The sequence below is a fragment of the Culex pipiens genome, chromosome 2 (assembly GCF_016801865.2).
Source record: "Culex pipiens pallens isolate TS chromosome 2, TS_CPP_V2, whole genome shotgun sequence".
In the NCBI taxonomy this organism is placed as follows: Eukaryota; Metazoa; Arthropoda; class Insecta; order Diptera; family Culicidae; genus Culex; species Culex pipiens.
Window position 1 is genome coordinate 183,800,783 of NC_068938.1, and position 17,909 is coordinate 183,818,691.

At 31.9% G+C, this 17,909-nt stretch overlaps 2 protein-coding genes across 2 annotated transcripts in view; both read right to left on the reverse strand.

Annotated features, from left to right (window-relative positions):
• The window catches only part of LOC120426724 (peroxisome biogenesis factor 1), a 36,805-nt gene extending 25,879 nt beyond the window's left edge, over positions 1-10,926 (reverse strand). Inside the window, exons 1-3 of the mRNA XM_039591495.2 lie at positions 10,609-10,926; positions 6,029-6,259; positions 5,850-5,964 (exon numbers count right to left, since the gene is read on the reverse strand). Coding sequence (XP_039447429.1) covers positions 5,850-5,964; positions 6,029-6,259; positions 10,609-10,701 — 439 coding nt within the window. The 5' untranslated portion in view covers positions 10,702-10,926. The remainder of the gene's footprint in view (positions 1-5,849; positions 5,965-6,028; positions 6,260-10,608) is intronic.
• Positions 10,927-11,267: 341 nt separating this feature from the next.
• LOC120426725 (leucine-zipper-like transcriptional regulator 1 homolog) lies at positions 11,268-17,883 on the reverse strand. The gene is made up of 3 exons (XM_039591496.2): positions 16,236-17,883; positions 12,268-12,788; positions 11,268-12,206 (listed from the first exon to the last, which is right to left on the reverse strand). Exons 1-3 carry the CDS (start codon positions 17,590-17,592, stop codon positions 11,790-11,792), a joined length of 2,295 nt encoding a protein of 764 aa, XP_039447430.1. The 5' UTR covers positions 17,593-17,883; the 3' UTR covers positions 11,268-11,789.
• Positions 17,884-17,909: the final 26 nt, after the last annotated feature.

A 17,909-nucleotide genomic window follows, 5' to 3' on the forward strand; every position in this document is an offset into this window, starting at 1 on the left:
GCATAGCAATATCTCAGCAACTATGGGTCGCATCAACAAAGTTCAATAAAGCTAAATATAGAGAATTTTCTCAGCTTTTCAAAAATATTTTTTTCAAAGGTGGGCAAACATGGGGACTAATTATAAAAAATGAAAAACTGCGACAATTTTCAAAAAAGTTACCTAAAAATGGCTATAACTTGAAAACGGTGCACTAAAATTCACTAAAGTACTTTTTGATTGCAAATTCGATTTTACATCGAAAAATGAAGTTGAAAAATTTTTGCGACCGATATTTCGATTTTTTGAAAAAATCAGTATTGATTAAAAAAATCATAACTCGGTCAAAGATTTTTTGCCCATTCTGGAAATTTCTGAAAAGTTGGCATTTTATGTCCTCTAAAACATATCAAAAAAAAAAAAAAATTAAAAATAGTGTTTTTTTTGCAAATCAAGTTTTAGTGACAAAAAGTTAAATAAAAAATCACCAAATTTTTTTTTTACCGTGTAGCATTCAGTGTAGTCCATATCCATACCTACAACTTTGCCGAAGACACCAACTCGATCAAAAAAATCCTTCAAAAGATACAGATTTTTGAATTTTCACAAACACTCAAACCCCGATGGTTTGACACCAACCGTTGTCAAACGAACGGGGTCACTTTTTAGTTTGACTTTGACCAACCAACGGGGTACAAACTAAAAAAGTGTCAAACGAAAAAGTGACCAATTACCGGGGGTTGAGTGTATCATTTTTGTATGGACAGCTGCCAAATTTGTATGGAAAGTTATAAGGACAAACTAATGATGCAAAATGGCTTCTTTGGGCATACCGAAGGCACCAAAAAAGTTTCAGCCGGATTTAAAAATACAAAAATTAAAATTAAAGAAAAAAGACCGATTCCGTAGAGAACTGCTCAACTGTCAAAAACGGCTCGACTGCGGGTGCTCCATTCAACTTAAAAATAAAACAATGGAGCACCCGCAGTCGAGTAGTTTTTGACTGTTCACTCCATAAGAAATACATTGTAGAAAAATGCAAAAACTGCTCGAATGGAAGTGCTCCATTGATAAAAGATTTAAAATTATTTCCATTATTGTTATTTTACAATTAACATATTTGGAACCAGAAAAAATATTAAAAAAAATGTATTCAAAAATATGCTTAAAAGAATCTATTCTTTGTTTTTTCTCACTAAAAGTAAAATTCCTAAAACCTTAATTTTTCCAGGGCTGCGGAGTCGGGTCATATTTCAAACGACTCCGACTCCGACTCCGGCTTTCTCAGATTAGCTGACTCCGACTCCGACTCCGGCTCCGGCTTTGAACAAATGGTTGGCTCCGACTCCGACTCCGACTCCGGCCTACCAACTCTAGCCGACTCCGACTCCAGCTTTCAACAAATGGTTGGCTCCGACTCCAACTCCGACTTCACATGTTTTTAAATGTTTCAAAAGTTAGTTAACTATTATTAGTTAATTATTATTAAAACATTGATAAATAGGATTATTTAAATACTTTGCTCAAAAAAAATAAGTTAAGTAAAAGTAAAATAAAGTACATAAACGGAAAAAAGTTTCTAGATTACAAGTTTTATACGTTATGGAAACAGAAATCAAAAAATATCTTCAGTTTTAGAGGCATTTTGAGAAGAACAGTTTTGTAAGTAAATTTGGATTTACTTGCTTAACCTCAAATTTGAAAATATTTTTTTCAAAGCAAATAAATTGAAATATTAAATTGTTATTTATAAATGAATAACTAAAAGAAATCTGGCCTTAATGATCTATTGAACATTAAAATTCAATTTGCTCACTTTCAGGCTGACATTTGTAAGAAGCACAGTGATTGGCACCTTGTTTTTTAAATGACAATTTTAATCGAAACTTTGTTTTGTTCTTTTGTTAAGACGTACATGGACATCACGCCATGGCTGAAGGAGATTATTATTGCAAATCAATGTATCTAAACAAATTCTTCGTGGAAAGGACAATAAGATGTCCTTTTCAAATATCTGTGACATGGAAAATATTTTAACCTGGAAATTTTTAATTTATTTTAATTTTAAAATTCTATATACTTTAAAAAGGAGGTGCACGATACTTCGTGAATCTTCACCTAAAACGGAGCTTTATGGATAATCTTGCGCCTCCATCAAAATATATGAAAAAACTTAAAATATAATAAAAAAACAAGTATCCACAAGTAAAATATTTTCTAGGTCACAAATATTTAATTTTTTAAAGTACATTGATTTGCAATGATTATCACCTTCCGTCATATTGGCGTAAGACATACAGTATGAGAAAATTCTTACCAGTTGATAATATTTTGATTCTGTGTTTTTTATTTACAATATTTGAAAAATAAATTAAAATCCTATATTCTGTTCTATACTATTTTTATTAGTTCATTTTTGTACTGAATTCTTGAGATTTGTTCAACGATAATTTGCAACGATATCAAAATTGTTTACCTAAAATCAACATCAACATCAACAATCAATTATTATTTCAAATTTGTTGCACCTTTTTTTTTACATTTTTTGTTAGTTTAAATTATTTTAAATGCAACACTTTTATTTTCTTGTACTCAGTTATAAACAAAATGCGCATGTTGAGTTCCAAGTAAGAGATTGTTATTATCGTTGATTATTTGTTACAAAAATTAAACTGTCAGTGACTCTTTTTCGATCTGCAAAAACAGTGATTACTATTTATAATCTTTTTATGTACCTCGTAATTTTTCCTAAAAAATGATTTAACTTTAAACCTCTAAGACATTCGCTATCGGGGTAAAAGATGATTTTGTGTGTACTTTATGAAATAACTGGATGAAATTTGGTCAAATTTGAATTGAAAGTGAACATAAATATAGTCTGACTACATAACCAATATTTTTTTATTATTTTTTGAATTATGATACTACGTACTTGGGTAAGAGGTTATCATTTAGTGATTATAGTGTAATAACACAATTAGAGCTTTTCAATCACAATGAAAAGCTTCAAATACATAATGGCATCTGATAAATCAATTAAATATAATTTGTTTTGTAAATTAAGCTGTTATGTAGGAAATATAGAACAATAAAAAAAACATATTTTTTGTTGAATTTAAGATAACTCCGGCTCCAACTCCGACTCCGGATTATCAGAAATCTTCGGCTCCGACTCTGACTCTGACTCCAGCTCATAAAATTTAGCCGACTCCGGCTCCGACTCCGACTCCAGCTGTTCGAGTTTTGACGACTCCGATTCCGACTCCGACTCCAGGTCCCCAAAAAGACCCGACTCCACCGACTCCGGCTCCGACTCCGACTCCGACTCCACAGCCCTGAATTTTTCTTTATTTTTAGTAGATCAGAAAGAAAACATTAAGTGTATTTTTTGGAAATTTGGTTATTTCAGAATTTTTTGTTTTTTTCTGCTTTTTTTCGTTAATATTTGATTTTTTGAAAACTAATATTATTTTTAAAATTTTTAATCGAAATGCAATTATGTTTTAGTTATTATGCACAGTTTACAAGTTAATGCAAATTTGGGGTTAATTTCACGTATAAATGCAGGTTTTTCTATTTTTATTTTTGCATGCATGTCCTGAATAATCTGAAAATATTTTTCTCAAATAGCATAGTGAATTCCCTACAATTTTTCATTTTTGGCCGTCTGTGAACGCACACAAAGTTGAAACGAACGAATGCCGAGCTCGACACTCAAGCAGTGGCGCGGGCACGACACGAAGCTGCATGCTCTTTCTCTTTCGTTATTTTTTCTCTCTTTCTTGTTTGTGCGGTGCTGCGTGCTTACAGCAATAATTTGAATGCAGTCATGGGGAAGATGATCGGAATTTCGATGGAATTCAAACGAACGAGCTCTTCACGGATGAGAGAGGTGGTCAGAGTCAAAAGACTGTGCGAGTGATTTTGCGTTGCGCTCATTCGTTCGTGTGTGAACGCAAGAAATTGCGAATGTTCAAAGCTCTGACTGAGGCATTGCATTTTCGAAGTTTTTTTTCCAATATGCCATCATTTTTTAACTGACGATAACTTGGCAACTATCGGTCTGCTGTAGTTGAGCAGTTCTCTACGAAATCGGTCTTTTTTTTATTTTAATTTTTGTATTTTTTTAATCAGAATAAAACATTTTTGGTGCTTTCGGTATGCTCAAAGAAGCCATGCAATCATTAGTTTGTCCTTATAATTTTCCATTCAAATTTGGCAGCAGTCCATACACAAAACGATACATGATAATTCTAAAAAAATCAGTATCTTTTGAAGGAACTTTCTGATCGATTTGGTGTCTTCTCGTAAAGTTGTAGGTAAGGATAAGGACCACACTGAAAAAAATGATACACGGTAAAAAAATGTTTGATGATTTTTGTCACTAACTTGTTTTTCAAAAAAAAAAACACTATTTTTATTATTATTTTTTTTTTTTCTGATATGTTTAGGGTACAACAAATGCAAACTTTTCAGAAATTTCCAGAATGGGCAAAACATCTACAACCGAGTTAAATTTTTTTGAATCAATAATAATTTTCCAAAAAATCTAAATATTGGTCGTAAAAAATATTCAACTTCATTTTTCGATTTAAAATCGAATTTGCAATCAAAAAGTACTTTAGTGAAATTTTGATAAAGTGCAGCGTTTTCAAGTTATAACCATTTTTAGGTAACTTTTTTGAAAATAGTCGCAGTTATTCATTTTTTTTTTTGTAAATAGGTGCACATGTTTGCCCACATTTGAAAAACATATTTTTGAAAAGCTGAAAAAATTCTCTATATTTTGCTTTTATGAACTTTGTTGATGCGGCCCTTAGTTTTTGCGAACAATATTTCGATTTTTTGAAAAAAATCAGTATTGATTCAAAAAATCATAACTCGGTCAAAGATGTTTTGCTCGTTCTGGAAATTCCTGAAAAGTTGACATATAATGTCCCCTAAAACATATCAGAAAAAAATAGTGTCTTTCTGCAAATCAAGTTTTAAAAAAATCGATCAAAAAATTCCTTCAAAAGATACAGATTTTTTAATTTTCGTGTATCATTTTCGTATGAATAGCTGCCAAATTTGTATGGAAAATTATATGGACAAACTAATAATGCAAAATGGCTTCTTTGGGCATACCGAAAGCACCAAAAAAATTCCAGCCGGATAATAAAATACAACAAAAATCGAATGACCGAAATCTGACAGAATTGCTCATTTGTCTTTGAACTCTTTTTGGTCCAATAAATCGACGAGAAAAACATTTTTTTTCCTAAAAAAAACTTAAAAAATTGCATGGAATTAGACGTGTAATCAATTGAAAACAATCTAAAATGCATTTTCCTGCGTTGATACTGTGCTAAGTATGAGTTTGGGATCGTTTAAAAATATGTTGATTTTTTTCTGAAATTCCAATGTACAGCTCCGCAAAAACTTTTTTTTTCGCAAAGAAAATGTTTCCTCAATTCTTGAATATTTTGGAAACTAGTAATTGCAAAACAACTGGACAGGTGTGTTTAAACCATGGAATAACAAGCCATAGTCTGAACATTTGAATTCAAAAATTGTTTTAAAATGCATTTTACACTTTTTCAGTTGTTTTGCAATCATTAGTTTGTAAATAAAATGTAAAATTTGATAAAAAACTAAATTTTCAAAAATTCAAAGGGTTTTTAAATTAACCCAAACATGCTTGAAAATTATTCTAAACGCAATGGAATGCCTTTTAAATTTATTTCAGCTGATTGCACTCAAATTTCCATTGAAATTTTGAAGCTTTTAAAAAATGTTTGCCCCCTGATTTTTCGGGCCAAAAGTTGCTTATGAACAAGGGAAAAGCGGAAAAATGTGGCCAATTAATGTGGTAAAACAAGATAACTTACTTATTTTGATCTTGATGCTGATCGAATCATTGATCCAAACGACCAAATTCTGTCCCTTCGTAACAACTCTCGTCTGATCGAGTAAGATGGCCTGAATTCGCGCGCTGCTCACTTGCTAAAAACAAGAAGAAAAAATAAACAATCTTGGCGCCACAACAACTAATCAAACCCTCACTAACCAGCATTTCCCAGTCCTTTTCGCTGGCCGCCGTAACTTCCACAGTTTTCAACGAGCGCGCCTCAATGATCATCGCCACCATGACGCAATCGCCCTCGCGGAGTCCCATCGTGGCCGCCACCTGGGCGTTGATGCCGATCCGGTTGTCCTGGTAGCCACCGCCGCCGCCGTACGGGGACCACGACATGTAGTGCTGGTCGATGCCGTGCGTTATGCTCAAACAGCCGTTTTTCTAAAAATAAACAGACCACTTAATTAGTAAGAGATGAGCTGGGTGGTGCGGAGAGCGGAAACAGATTATTTTTATCTCGCACGCTCATTTGGCGAAAAAAACATCAGAAATATGGTGCACTTTGCGCGCGCGGAGGACTCATCATAAGTATGAGGAGGGGGCATTTGGGGCAGGATGGACAACTTGTGGCGAAGTGGCGCTAAGCTATATTTCAACTGGTAGAAAAAGCAACAAAAAATCGTCCAGGAAAAGTAAAATATTGAATATTTAACTTACTAATGGTTTGAAAATACATACTCTTACTTAAAAATTGTAAAATTGGTTGATTAACCATTTTTTAAACCTGTTTTTTATCATTCCACAGTGAGATTGTTTGTTGCAATTTAGATGCATACTAAATTATTCAGCTTTTTGTTTAGGCCGTTGCAAATATTTTTTGAAGTTTATGTACCCGACTCTGGCCAAAGTCGAGTTCATAAATTCTTGAATTATTAAATACTTATTTTCGAAAAATCTTGAAATGTTAAATTGGGTCCTAAAATTAATTTAAAGTTTTTTTAATAACCTTGCAACCTTTCTTGACAGAAAGCATCCTGCTTGACAGCTCGTTCCAATAGAGGTTTCTACGTGCGCATGTATTGCGTGTTCGTACACAAAAAAGATTGAGGTTAAATTTGGTCCAGCCAGCAAAATCAGATGGTGCGATAGTGTGCGTACGCGAAACGTCATAAAGCTCTATGGGACCATAGTTGAACCATCTTAAAATGTTTCTGTAATTTTTTTGTCATTAAAATAAAAAAAAATCGTGTGTTTTATCGTGTTTTTTACCGTTTTGTTTTTCCACATTGGAAGGGTTTTTTTTTTTTGGAAAATACCAAAAATTTCACAAAATACCGTATTTTTTCAAAAGTACTCAAATTTTCATAATTTGCAATACGGGTGTCAAACGAAGCGATATTTTGTATGCTTTTTCACTTTATGAATGCTTTTTTTCGTAAAATATTTGAAAAATATCACAAAATACCGTCTTTTTCGAAAATACTAAAATTTTCAAAATTTGCAATATGAGTATCACAAATTATTTCACAAGTTTGTGAAAATTTTAGAATCTTCAAAAAAAATCTAATAAATTTTAAAAGCATACAAGATATCAATTTGTTTGATAACCACATTGCAAATTTTGAAAATTTGAGTATTTTCGATAAAATACAGTATTTTGTGAAAATTTTAGTATTTTCGATAAAATCGATGCCAACATTTCAAAAAGCATCATGTACAAACCATGCGTTTTGAGAAAAACGCATTGGAATGTTGAGCATCCATTTTCAATTACCATTTTTATATAAAAGCAAAATAAGATGTTCTAATGATAACAAACGATGAAAAACGTTGCTTTTGTTGATACTTGATCATCCATATTCAATAAGACATTATTTCCGTAATTTTATTTGAGAAAAACAAACATAACTTCTTTTGAAATCACCAACGTCGATATCACCCTGCTGTCACTGAGGGGGGCGCTTTGTTATGATTCGTTTTTCTTCGCCGAATGTACATGGCGCTTTGTTCATGTTGCTTTTTTTTCGTCACGAGGTTTATGTAGCCTTTTGTTTGACAGGTTGACAGGGCTATATAAACAGGGACTGCTGATGGCAGTGATTTTGTTTATGTTACTTTATTTAAAATCATGATTAAACAAGCTTTACTGAAGTAACTTTTGCTCATTTTTGGTGGAGAGGTAGCTTATTAGAAGTACTTTCAGAATATACAATAACCCAGAAAGTGTCAAAATGTACATGATGCCTTTTGAAATGTTACCGTCGAAATACAGTATTTTGTGAAAATTTTAGTTTTTTCGATAAAATACGGTATTTTGCGAAATTTTTGGTATTTTCGATAAAATACGGTATTTTGTGAAAATTTTATTATTTTCGATACAATATTTTTGTGAAAATTTTAGTATTTTCGATAAAATATGGTTTTTTTGTGAAAATTTTGGTACTTTCGATAAAATACCGTATTTTGTGAAAATTTGAGTATTTTCGATAAAATACGGTATTTCTGTGAAAATTTAAGTATTTTCGATAAAATACGGCATTTTGAGAAAATTTTAGTATTTTCGATAACATACGGTATTTTGTGAAAATTTTATCATTTTCGATACGATATTTTTGTGAAAATTTTAGTATTTTCGATAAAATACGGTATTTTGTGAAAATTTTAGTATTTTCGATAAAATACGGTATTTTGTGAAAATATTAGTATTTTCGATAAAATACGGTATTTTGTGAAAATTTAAGTATTTTCAAAAAAACTCTGATAAAGTGAAAAAAATCATACCAAATTTCGCTTCGTTTGATACCCATGATGCATATTTTATAAAATTTGAGTAAAAAATATGGAAATTTGTAAAAAATTTGGTATTTTCTAAAAAAAAAACTAAAATAAAGTGAAAAGGCTTACAAAATTTCGCTTCGTTCGAAACCAAAAAATATAAAAATTTAAATAACAAGCCTAGGTTTCAACATTTGGATGAAAAAAGTGTTTTAAATGCATTTTATACGCGTCCAGTTGCTTTCCAATCATTAGTTTTCAAAATATCAATGTATTGACGGAATTTATTTCGCAAAAAAATGTTTTTGTGGTACTGTACATTGGTATTTTATGAAAATTTTAAATGTTTTCAAACGAGTTCATTTTAACTTAGTTAATTACTTTAATTTTCATTGAAATTTTGAAGTTTTTCGAAAAAATAATCTTTTTGCCCACTGATTATTATTTACATACATTTTTTTACCTTTACAGATTTTTTTTATAAAATGCCTCGTTTTCAAGATATAGCCACCGAACGTTCGAAAGAAATTGGAAAATTGAAGTTTTCTAAGTCTAATCCAAACAATATCGATATCTCAACAACAAATGGTTCGATTTTCATGTTAAAAAAAATGAAACATTCATGAAATTTAAACAATCTTTTCGAAAAAAAACCACCTTTAAATTTTTGGAAGCAAAACTAACATTCAAAAAGGGCTAAATATTCGATATTATTCTTGTTTATTTGTTTTTTTTTTTTATTTCCTGATGTTTGCAGTTATATTACGTTGATTGAATTTGCTGCGTTTCTGATTTTGATATTTTTAGCTCTCGAATTTTAGAGTTTTTGATTCCTGAAATTTGAATTTCCTTTTTTTTAATTTTAAAATTTTTTTTTTTTTTATTTTTTATCATGCATTTTTATGTAAGTATTTTTGAATTTCTTAATTCATTAATTAAAATTTTTCTGATTTTTCAATATTTTTATAATGTTTCTCGATTTAGTTTTCAATATGACTTAGGCTGGTACAAATTTTATTTAAAGTTTTTGTAACCCCTCTCCCCCACCAAATTTGCTCAAAATATAAGGAGGCAAAAGTTTTACTCAAAAAACTTCACAATTTCAATGAAAATTTAAGTGCAATCAGCTAAAATCAATTTAAAATGCATTCCTCTGCGTTTAGAATCAATTATTTTACCATGTTTGGGTTGATTTAAAAATCATGATCATTTTGAAAATTTTCTTTGTATAATATCTCAAGTTTTTTTTTTTTTTTTTTTTGATAAATTTTTGTTTTCATCAAATCTTACATTTTTTTAAAACTTATCATTGCAAAACAGTTACTGAACTAGTGTAAAATGCATTTTAAAACACTTTTTTTTATTCAAATGTTGAGACTATGTCTTGTTGTTTCAATTTCCATACTTTTTTATTTACCTTTTTTTTTTAATTTTCCACGAGGGTATGAAATTTCGAAAATGTGTCCACGTGGTTTATGGATGGTCTCAAGAAACTTGTTTGCTTTAAACTAAGTAATTTTCCATCACGTTGAGAAACTAGAGCATTACAGAATGAGTTCTGGAGTTTTTTGAATAGGTTCAATAAACCAAATTTGCAGTTTTTGCTTTTTGGGTGTTTTTAAAACCGCCTTGAGTCAGGGATGTTAAAAAACACCCAAAAAGCTAAAAATTGAAAATTTGGTATATTGGTCCTGTTGAAAAAAAAAAAAAAAATCTCCAGAGTTGTACCACTCATTATTTTTTTTAAGCAATAAAAGAGGAAACATTATGCAAACATTTTCCTGCGTGATCCATTCAACCCCGAACTCCCCGTCCGATGATCCCAAAAATATCCCGCACACACATGAATGAAAATTCCACTGTCGTCGTCGTTCAGCGGAAAGCAAATCTGCCGGGATGAATCGACAAGCATTTTGCGCCGATTGCAAAAATATTTCTATTCTGTTCCAAGGTTAACTGCTCATCAACGAAAGCCATAAATTACGAAGAAAGAGTTGCCACTCTCACAAACTCACATAACTCGACAGCATCCGGAAGTAGTTGTCCGGCAGCGTTACGTAGTTGTTCCGGAACGGCGAGTACGACACGGTCAGCGTGCGGCGGAACATTTTCGATTCTTCTTCCCAAGACTGCGGAGGCGGCCAAACGAAAAATAAATCACTTTGTACGGGAAGGGAATTTCAAACCGGGTAAAATCGTTTCTGCCACCGTATACCGAACTTCTGGAAGAAAATCTGACCCCGATCGGCGCGGCGATTACGGAACAATCCGTCTGCGGTCCGCTCACTTTTCACACTGGCCACGGAGTGGTGGTCCTGGGTTTTTTTGTTCTTCTGTTTTGATCAACCTTTGCTCCCGCACCAGGTTTGACAATCAGCTGGCTGGGTACGGATGACAAGCACGAAAAGAACTGCGGAGGAAAACAATGCGACGAGGGGTGATTCAAAGGTGGGAATGCGTGAACGTGCTCCATGGATTCAGAAAGCTGCACGAAGATAAATGATTACGCAGAAATGGGTGAAAATACTTAGTGCACGATTGTTGACATTTTAATTAAGCCTCCTAGACCCATCTTCACGTTTACTTTGGAGACAAATCATGAAAAAAGCTTTTTTGAACAACTTTAATTTTCAGTTTTAGGGATTTCCGCTTCAGCTCAGTAACAAACCAGTAGTTTCATGCTGACATCGTTGATTATTTGATAATCTTTATTGAGTTCTAATACAAAGAAGAATGGCTTTAAAAGCTAGAATGTGTACAACATTGATAAAAACTACTCTAGGTGAGATTTTATAACTTATTTAGATAAAAATCGCTACATGCGTCGAATCTAACATTGAATAAAGAACTTTCAATCTGGTTTGTGCTAAAATACAATTGCTTTACTTTTTTTGTACGGCAAGATTTTCTAAATATCTGATTGCAAACACTTCCATAGATGAATTTGTCTTTTTAGATTTTTCCAATATTTTTAAACATTAACTTTCTATTTTCCCGTTTAAAGCATCTAAAACACGATTAAATACGCACACATTGTACAGTTCTGAATAAGTTACACAGCTAGACATCCACACACGCTCTCTCTCCCCTCCAAAATACTGACTCGGCCTCACTCCATCTCTCCCAGCGGCAACTCGTTGTTGTTCCTCAGCCACGCGAGCAAAATGCTGAGAACCGGTTGCAAAAACGCGATCCTTCAAATGTCGCTGTACAGCGAGATGAACGTCGAGTCGTGGCTTATCCGCTTGTCCCCTTTGTCCGCGACGGCCAGTATCACGTCCAGCAGCAGTTCCCGCGTCAGCTCCTGCATCTTGGGCAGCCGCGCGACCTGGGAAAAGTTGTGCACGACCATGCGGAGGGCGTAGTTCTTGATGTCCGGGACGTTCATCTTGTCGGAAGCCTCGAGGATCTGCAGCACGTTGTCGTACGTGATGTTGTTCTCTAGGTTGTGCTTGCAGAAGGCCTGCAGTCGGTTGTTGGTGAACCCGTAGAAGCAGGGGGCCTGAAAAAGATACAGCGAGTCCTCCGGGGGCATTTTGGTGTCGCCGTAGTAGATGTAACGGAGGAGGGAGCTGAACGCTTCCTGGGAGGGGGAAATATCACCGATTTGGATCTACAATCGAGAAAAGCCTGTTATATCAAAGAATTCCACACAATCCACACCCAAAACTCACATTAACGGTATTGTCCGCCGGCATAAACGATCGGAACATGGCCTGGAAGTAGGTGCACCGTGCCGCCAGGATAGACTTGTGCGCCGGAATGACCTTCCCCTCCAGCACCAAGTTAATGTCGCAAAACTCCTTCCCACCAGACTTCAAAAACACCGCCATATCGTTCTCCAGCGAAGTCCCAATCGTCTTGTCGTACTTCATATCGGTCGAGTGCTTGCTCGGATTTTGCTTCTTCCGGATGATCTCCACGATCAGCATCTTCTCGAGGGCGGCAAACTCGGGCGACATGACGATATCGTTAAAGTGGTCGTCCTTTGTGATAAATCCCATGCAGTGATCCTTGATCAGGGTGAGGCCCATGCGATCCGCATTGTAGAGTGCGTCCAGAACGTTGGTTTTGGAGATTTTGAACTCGAGATATTGCACGCACAGTTGCTCAAGGCGGGGGATGTAGAATTGGACGGCCAGTTGGTACACGTCCATCATGAGGAGGACGATCTTGTTGCAGAATGGGTCCTTGACTGGAAATTGAGATCAATCAATCAATGAATTATACATTCAATTGTTTAAACAGTGAAAAATAATAATTCTTAAATTAGCAAATTCTTAAATTTTTGAACTCTAGAACAATTTTAAAATTCTAATATTCTAAAATTCTAAAATTCAAAATTTCTAAAATTTAATAAAATTCTAAAATTCTGAAATTCTAAAATTCTAAAATTCTAAAATTCTAAAATTCTAAAATTCTAAAATTCTAAAATTCTAAAATTCTAAAATTCTAAAATTCTAAAATTCTAAAATTCTAAAATTCAAAATTTCTAAAATTTTAAAATTCTAATATTCTAAAATTCTAAAATTCTAAAATTCTAAAATTCTAAAATTCTAAAATTCTAAAATTCTAAAATTCTAAAATTCTAAACTTCTAAAATTCTAAAATTCTAGAATTCTAAAATTCTAAGATTCTAAAATTCTAAAATTCTAAAATTCTAAAATTCTAAAATTCTAAAATTCTAAAATTCTAAAATTCTAAAATTCTAAAATTCTAAAATTCTAAAATTCTAAAATTCTAAAATTCTAAAATTCTAAAATTCTAAAATTCTAAAATTCTAAAATTCTAAAATTCTAAAATTCTAAAATTCTAAAATTCTAAAATTCTAAAATTCTAAAATTCTAAAATTCAAAAATTCAAAAATTCAAAAATTCAAAAATTCAAAAATTCAAAAATTCAAAAATTCAAAAATTCAAAAATTCTAATATTCTAAAATTCTAAAATTCTAAAATTCTAAAATTCTAAAATTCTAAAATTCTAAAATTCTAAAATTCTAAAATTCTAAAATTCTAAAATTCTAAAATTCTAAAATTCTAAAATTCTAAAATTCTAAAATTCTAAAATTCTAAAATTCTAAAATTCTAAAATTCTAAAATTCTAAAATTCTAAAATTCTAAAATTCTAAAATTCTAAAATTCTAAAATTCTAAAATTCTAAAATTCTAAAATTCTAAAATTCTAAAATTCTAAAATTCTAAAATTCTAAAATTCTAAAATTCTAAAATTCTAAAATTCTAAAATTCTAAAATTCTAAAATTCTAAAATTCTAAAATTCTAAAATTCTAAAATTCTAAAATTCTAAAATTCTAAAATTCTAAAATTCTAAAATTCTAAAATTCTAAAATTCTAAAATTCTAAAATTCTAAAATTCTAAAAATTCTAAAATTCTAAAATTCTAAAATTCTAAAATTCTAAAATTCTAAAATTCTAAAATTCTAAAATTCTAAAATTCTAAAATTCTAAAATTCTAAAATTCTAAAATTCTAAAATTCTAAAATTCTAAAATTCTAAAATTCTAAAATTCTAAAATTCTAAAATTCTAAAATTCTAAAATTCTAAAATTCTAAAATTCTAAAATTCTAAAATTCTAAAATTCTAAAATTCTAAAATTCTAAAATTCTAAAATTCTAAAATTCTAAAATTCTAAAATTCTAAAATTCTAAAATTCTAAAATTCTAAAATTCTAAAATTCTAAAATTCTAAAATTCTAAAATTCTAAAATTCTAAAATTCTAAAATTCTAAAATTCTAAAATTCTAAAATTCTAAAATTCTAAAATTCTAAAATTCTAAAATTCTAAAATTCTAAAATTCTAAAATTCTAAAATTCTAAAATTCTAAAATTCTAAAATTCTAAAATTCTAAAATTCTAAAATTCTAAAATTCTAAAATTCTAAAATTCTAAAATTCTAAAATTCTAAAATTCTAAAATTCTAAAATTCTAAAATTCTAAAATTCTAAAATTCTAAAATTCTAAAATTCTAAAATTCTAAAATTCTAAAATTCTAAAATTCTAAAATTCTAAAATTCTAAAATTCTAAAATTCTAAAATTCTAAAATTCTAAAATTCTAAAATTCTAAAATTCTAAAATTCTAAAATTCTAAAATTCTAAAATTCTAAAATTCTAAAATTCTAAAATTCTAAAATTCTAAAATTCTAAAATTCTAAAATTCTAAAATTCTAAAATTCTAAAATTCTAAAATTCTAAAATTCTAAAATTCTAAAATTCTAAAATTCTAAAATTCTAAAATTCTAAAATTCTAAAATTCTAAAATTCTAAAATTCTAAAATTCTAAAATTCTAAAATTCTAAAATTCTAAAATTCTAAAATTCTAAAATTCTAAAATTCTAAAATTCTAAAATTCTAAAATTCTAAAATTCTAAAATTCTAAAATTCTAAAATTCTAAAATTCTAAAATTCTAAAATTCTAAAATTCTAAAATTCTAAAATTCTAAAATTCTAAAATTCTAAAATTCTAAAATTCTAAAATTCTAAAATTCTAAAATTCTAAAATTCTAAAATTCTAAAATTCTAAAATTCTAAAATTCTAAAATTCTAAAATTCTAAAATTCTAAAATTCTAAAATTCTAAAATTCTAAAATTCTAAAATTCTAAAATTCTAAAATTCTAAAATTCTAAAATTCTAAAATTCTAAAATTCTAAAATTCTAAAATTCTAAAATTCTAAAATTCTAAAATTCTAAAATTCTAAAATTCTAAAATTCTAAAATTCTAAAATTCTAAAATTCTAAAATTCTAAAATTCTAAAATTCTAAAATTCTAAAATTCTAAAATTCTAAAATTCTAAAATTCTAAAATTCTAAAATTCTAAAATTCTAAAATTCTAAAATTCTAAAATTCTAAAATTCTAAAATTCTAAAATTCTAAAATTCTAAAATTCTAAAATTCTAAAATTCTAAAATTCTAAAATTCTAAAATTCTAAAATTCTAAAATTCTAAAATTCTAAAATTCCAAAATTCTACAATTATAAAATTCCAAAATTCTCAATTTCCAAAATAATAAAATTCAAATTTTTAGAAACTCTAAAATTCAAAAAATCTGAAATTCTTAAATTCTTAGAATCTTAAATTTTAAAATTCTAAAATTCTCAAATTCGCAAATTTTACAATTCTGAAATTATAAAATTCTAAAATTCTAGAATTTCAAAATTCTGAAATTTTAAAACTCCAAAACTATGAAATTCTAAAAATTCTTAAATTTCCACTAAATTAGAAAATTTAAAAATTCTGAAAATCATAACTCAAAGAAATTTTATAATTTTAAAATTTTGGAATCCCTGACTTTTAAAACGAAAAACATTTTCTTAAATATACTTCACTATTCTTGAACATATTCTTAAACATGTTTTTTTTTTCATTTTTCCTTTTTTAGAATTTCTAAATTCATTATTTTTTAAAATTTTTGATATCAATTTTATTTATTCCTAAATTTCTGAAGTATTTAACGTTTGTTAATTTTTTGCCAGAAAAAAAGGGCTGTTGCAAATATTGTTCAAAGTTTGCAAGATTGATTATTTGTTTACACTTCGTTTTAACGTTTACATTGTTTTACTTGCAATGTGATAGTACTTTTAGAACAAAGTTCTTTATCAAAACATATAACATGATGAATTTACTCACAATCAATCCGATCGGTGTAGATATAGTTCAGCACCATCTCGAACGCCTCCGGCTGCGCGTTCGGCAGCTTGACCTCCAGAATCGGTCGCTCCGCAAACGGCACCTCCGTCGTCCCGAACAGCTTCTCAAAGTGCAGATTCCTGGCGTCTCGGGCGGCCAATATCTTCGCCCTCAGAAACTGCGACCGCGCCACAATCATGGCGATGTGGGCGGAAACCTTCGCCTCGTCCGCTCCGACGACAAACTGAACGTCGCAAAACTGACGATTTTGAAGGAACTTGCCAAAGTCGTCCTGAAGGGTGCATTTCGGATAGCTCGAGAACTGGAACCGGTACATGTCTCCGCTGCGCACATTGTTGTCGATCGTTCCGCCGAAGATGTACATGGCGTCACCGATGACGGCGGCCGCGTGAAAGAGGCGGCCACTTGGGACTTGCGATTCCGGAGCGGGAATGACCGTGGACCAGACCTGGGAGTCCAGATCGTAGCAGTGAAGGTCGTTCGGGAGGGTCGAGTCTGCGGCACCACCAAACACGTACAGGAACCGGTCATGGTGGACCATGGTGTGGCCGTAACGACGGGCTGGCGGAGGAGGAGCTCCTCGGAGGATGTGCTCGTTTGAGATTCGACGCCATGTTTTGTCCTTGAAGTTGAACTGGAACAACGTGTTGGTGATTTGCAAGCCACTTTGGCCGGAGAACACGTACATGCAGCCGCGGGCGACGGCCACCGGGAAATTGCAACACGTCGGAGGACATTCGCCCTTCTGCTGGACCTCTTCCCACTGGTGGGTTTCCCCAGTTAGCCGGATTGTCCACATGTCGTTCAACCGGGCGTTCCCATCGTACCCGGCGTAGATCCACAGCTTATTATCGTAGACGGCCGCCCCATGCGCACTCCGCGGCACCGGCGTCCTCCCCACAAACTTCCACTCGGTCCACTGCCCGTTCTGGAAGTTGTACTCAAACAGGTCGTTCTTGTTGGTCAAGTTCGAGTTCGAGTGAATGTCCCCGGTGTATCCGCCAAACACGAACATCGACGTCCCGTGGACCACCGCCGAGTGATGGTACCTCGGAGCAGGGGGCGTCCCCGTGGAAAATGCCCGCCCCCAGGACTTGTCCTTCACCCCGAACCGGATCAAATCGTTCAGCATGTTCTTTCCGTTGTCCCCGCCGAACACGTAGATCGCGTCCTTGTACGCCACGACCGTGTGCTTGGACCGGCGGGCTCCGACAAACTCGTCACACTCCAGCATCCGCTTCCACTTGTTGGCCGCACTGGGAATCGGCAAGCCGGCCGGAACGGGCGGACCCGACGTCGTGGAACCACCCATGCTACTGCTTCCGGCGAGAATCATGGCTGATCACACAATTGATGAATAGAAGTGTGGTTCTGTCGTGAAAATCCGGATTTTGAAGGGCAGATTATTTTTCTGCGTGGGCGGATTTCTACACTGTTTTTCTTGAACCCCTTTTCAATAGCACTTTGAGGGTTATGAATTTCACAGAGTTACTTCCGCTTGGTTAAATATATTGAAATCATGATTTAAAAACAAATATCGTTTTAAACTACAAGTTTTTCACTAAAATTCTGAGAATCTTGAAAATTTCACGACCGTTCTTTGTGATGGAACAGAAGCAAAACAACTTTTTGCACCTTGAAAAGGACGCAGAT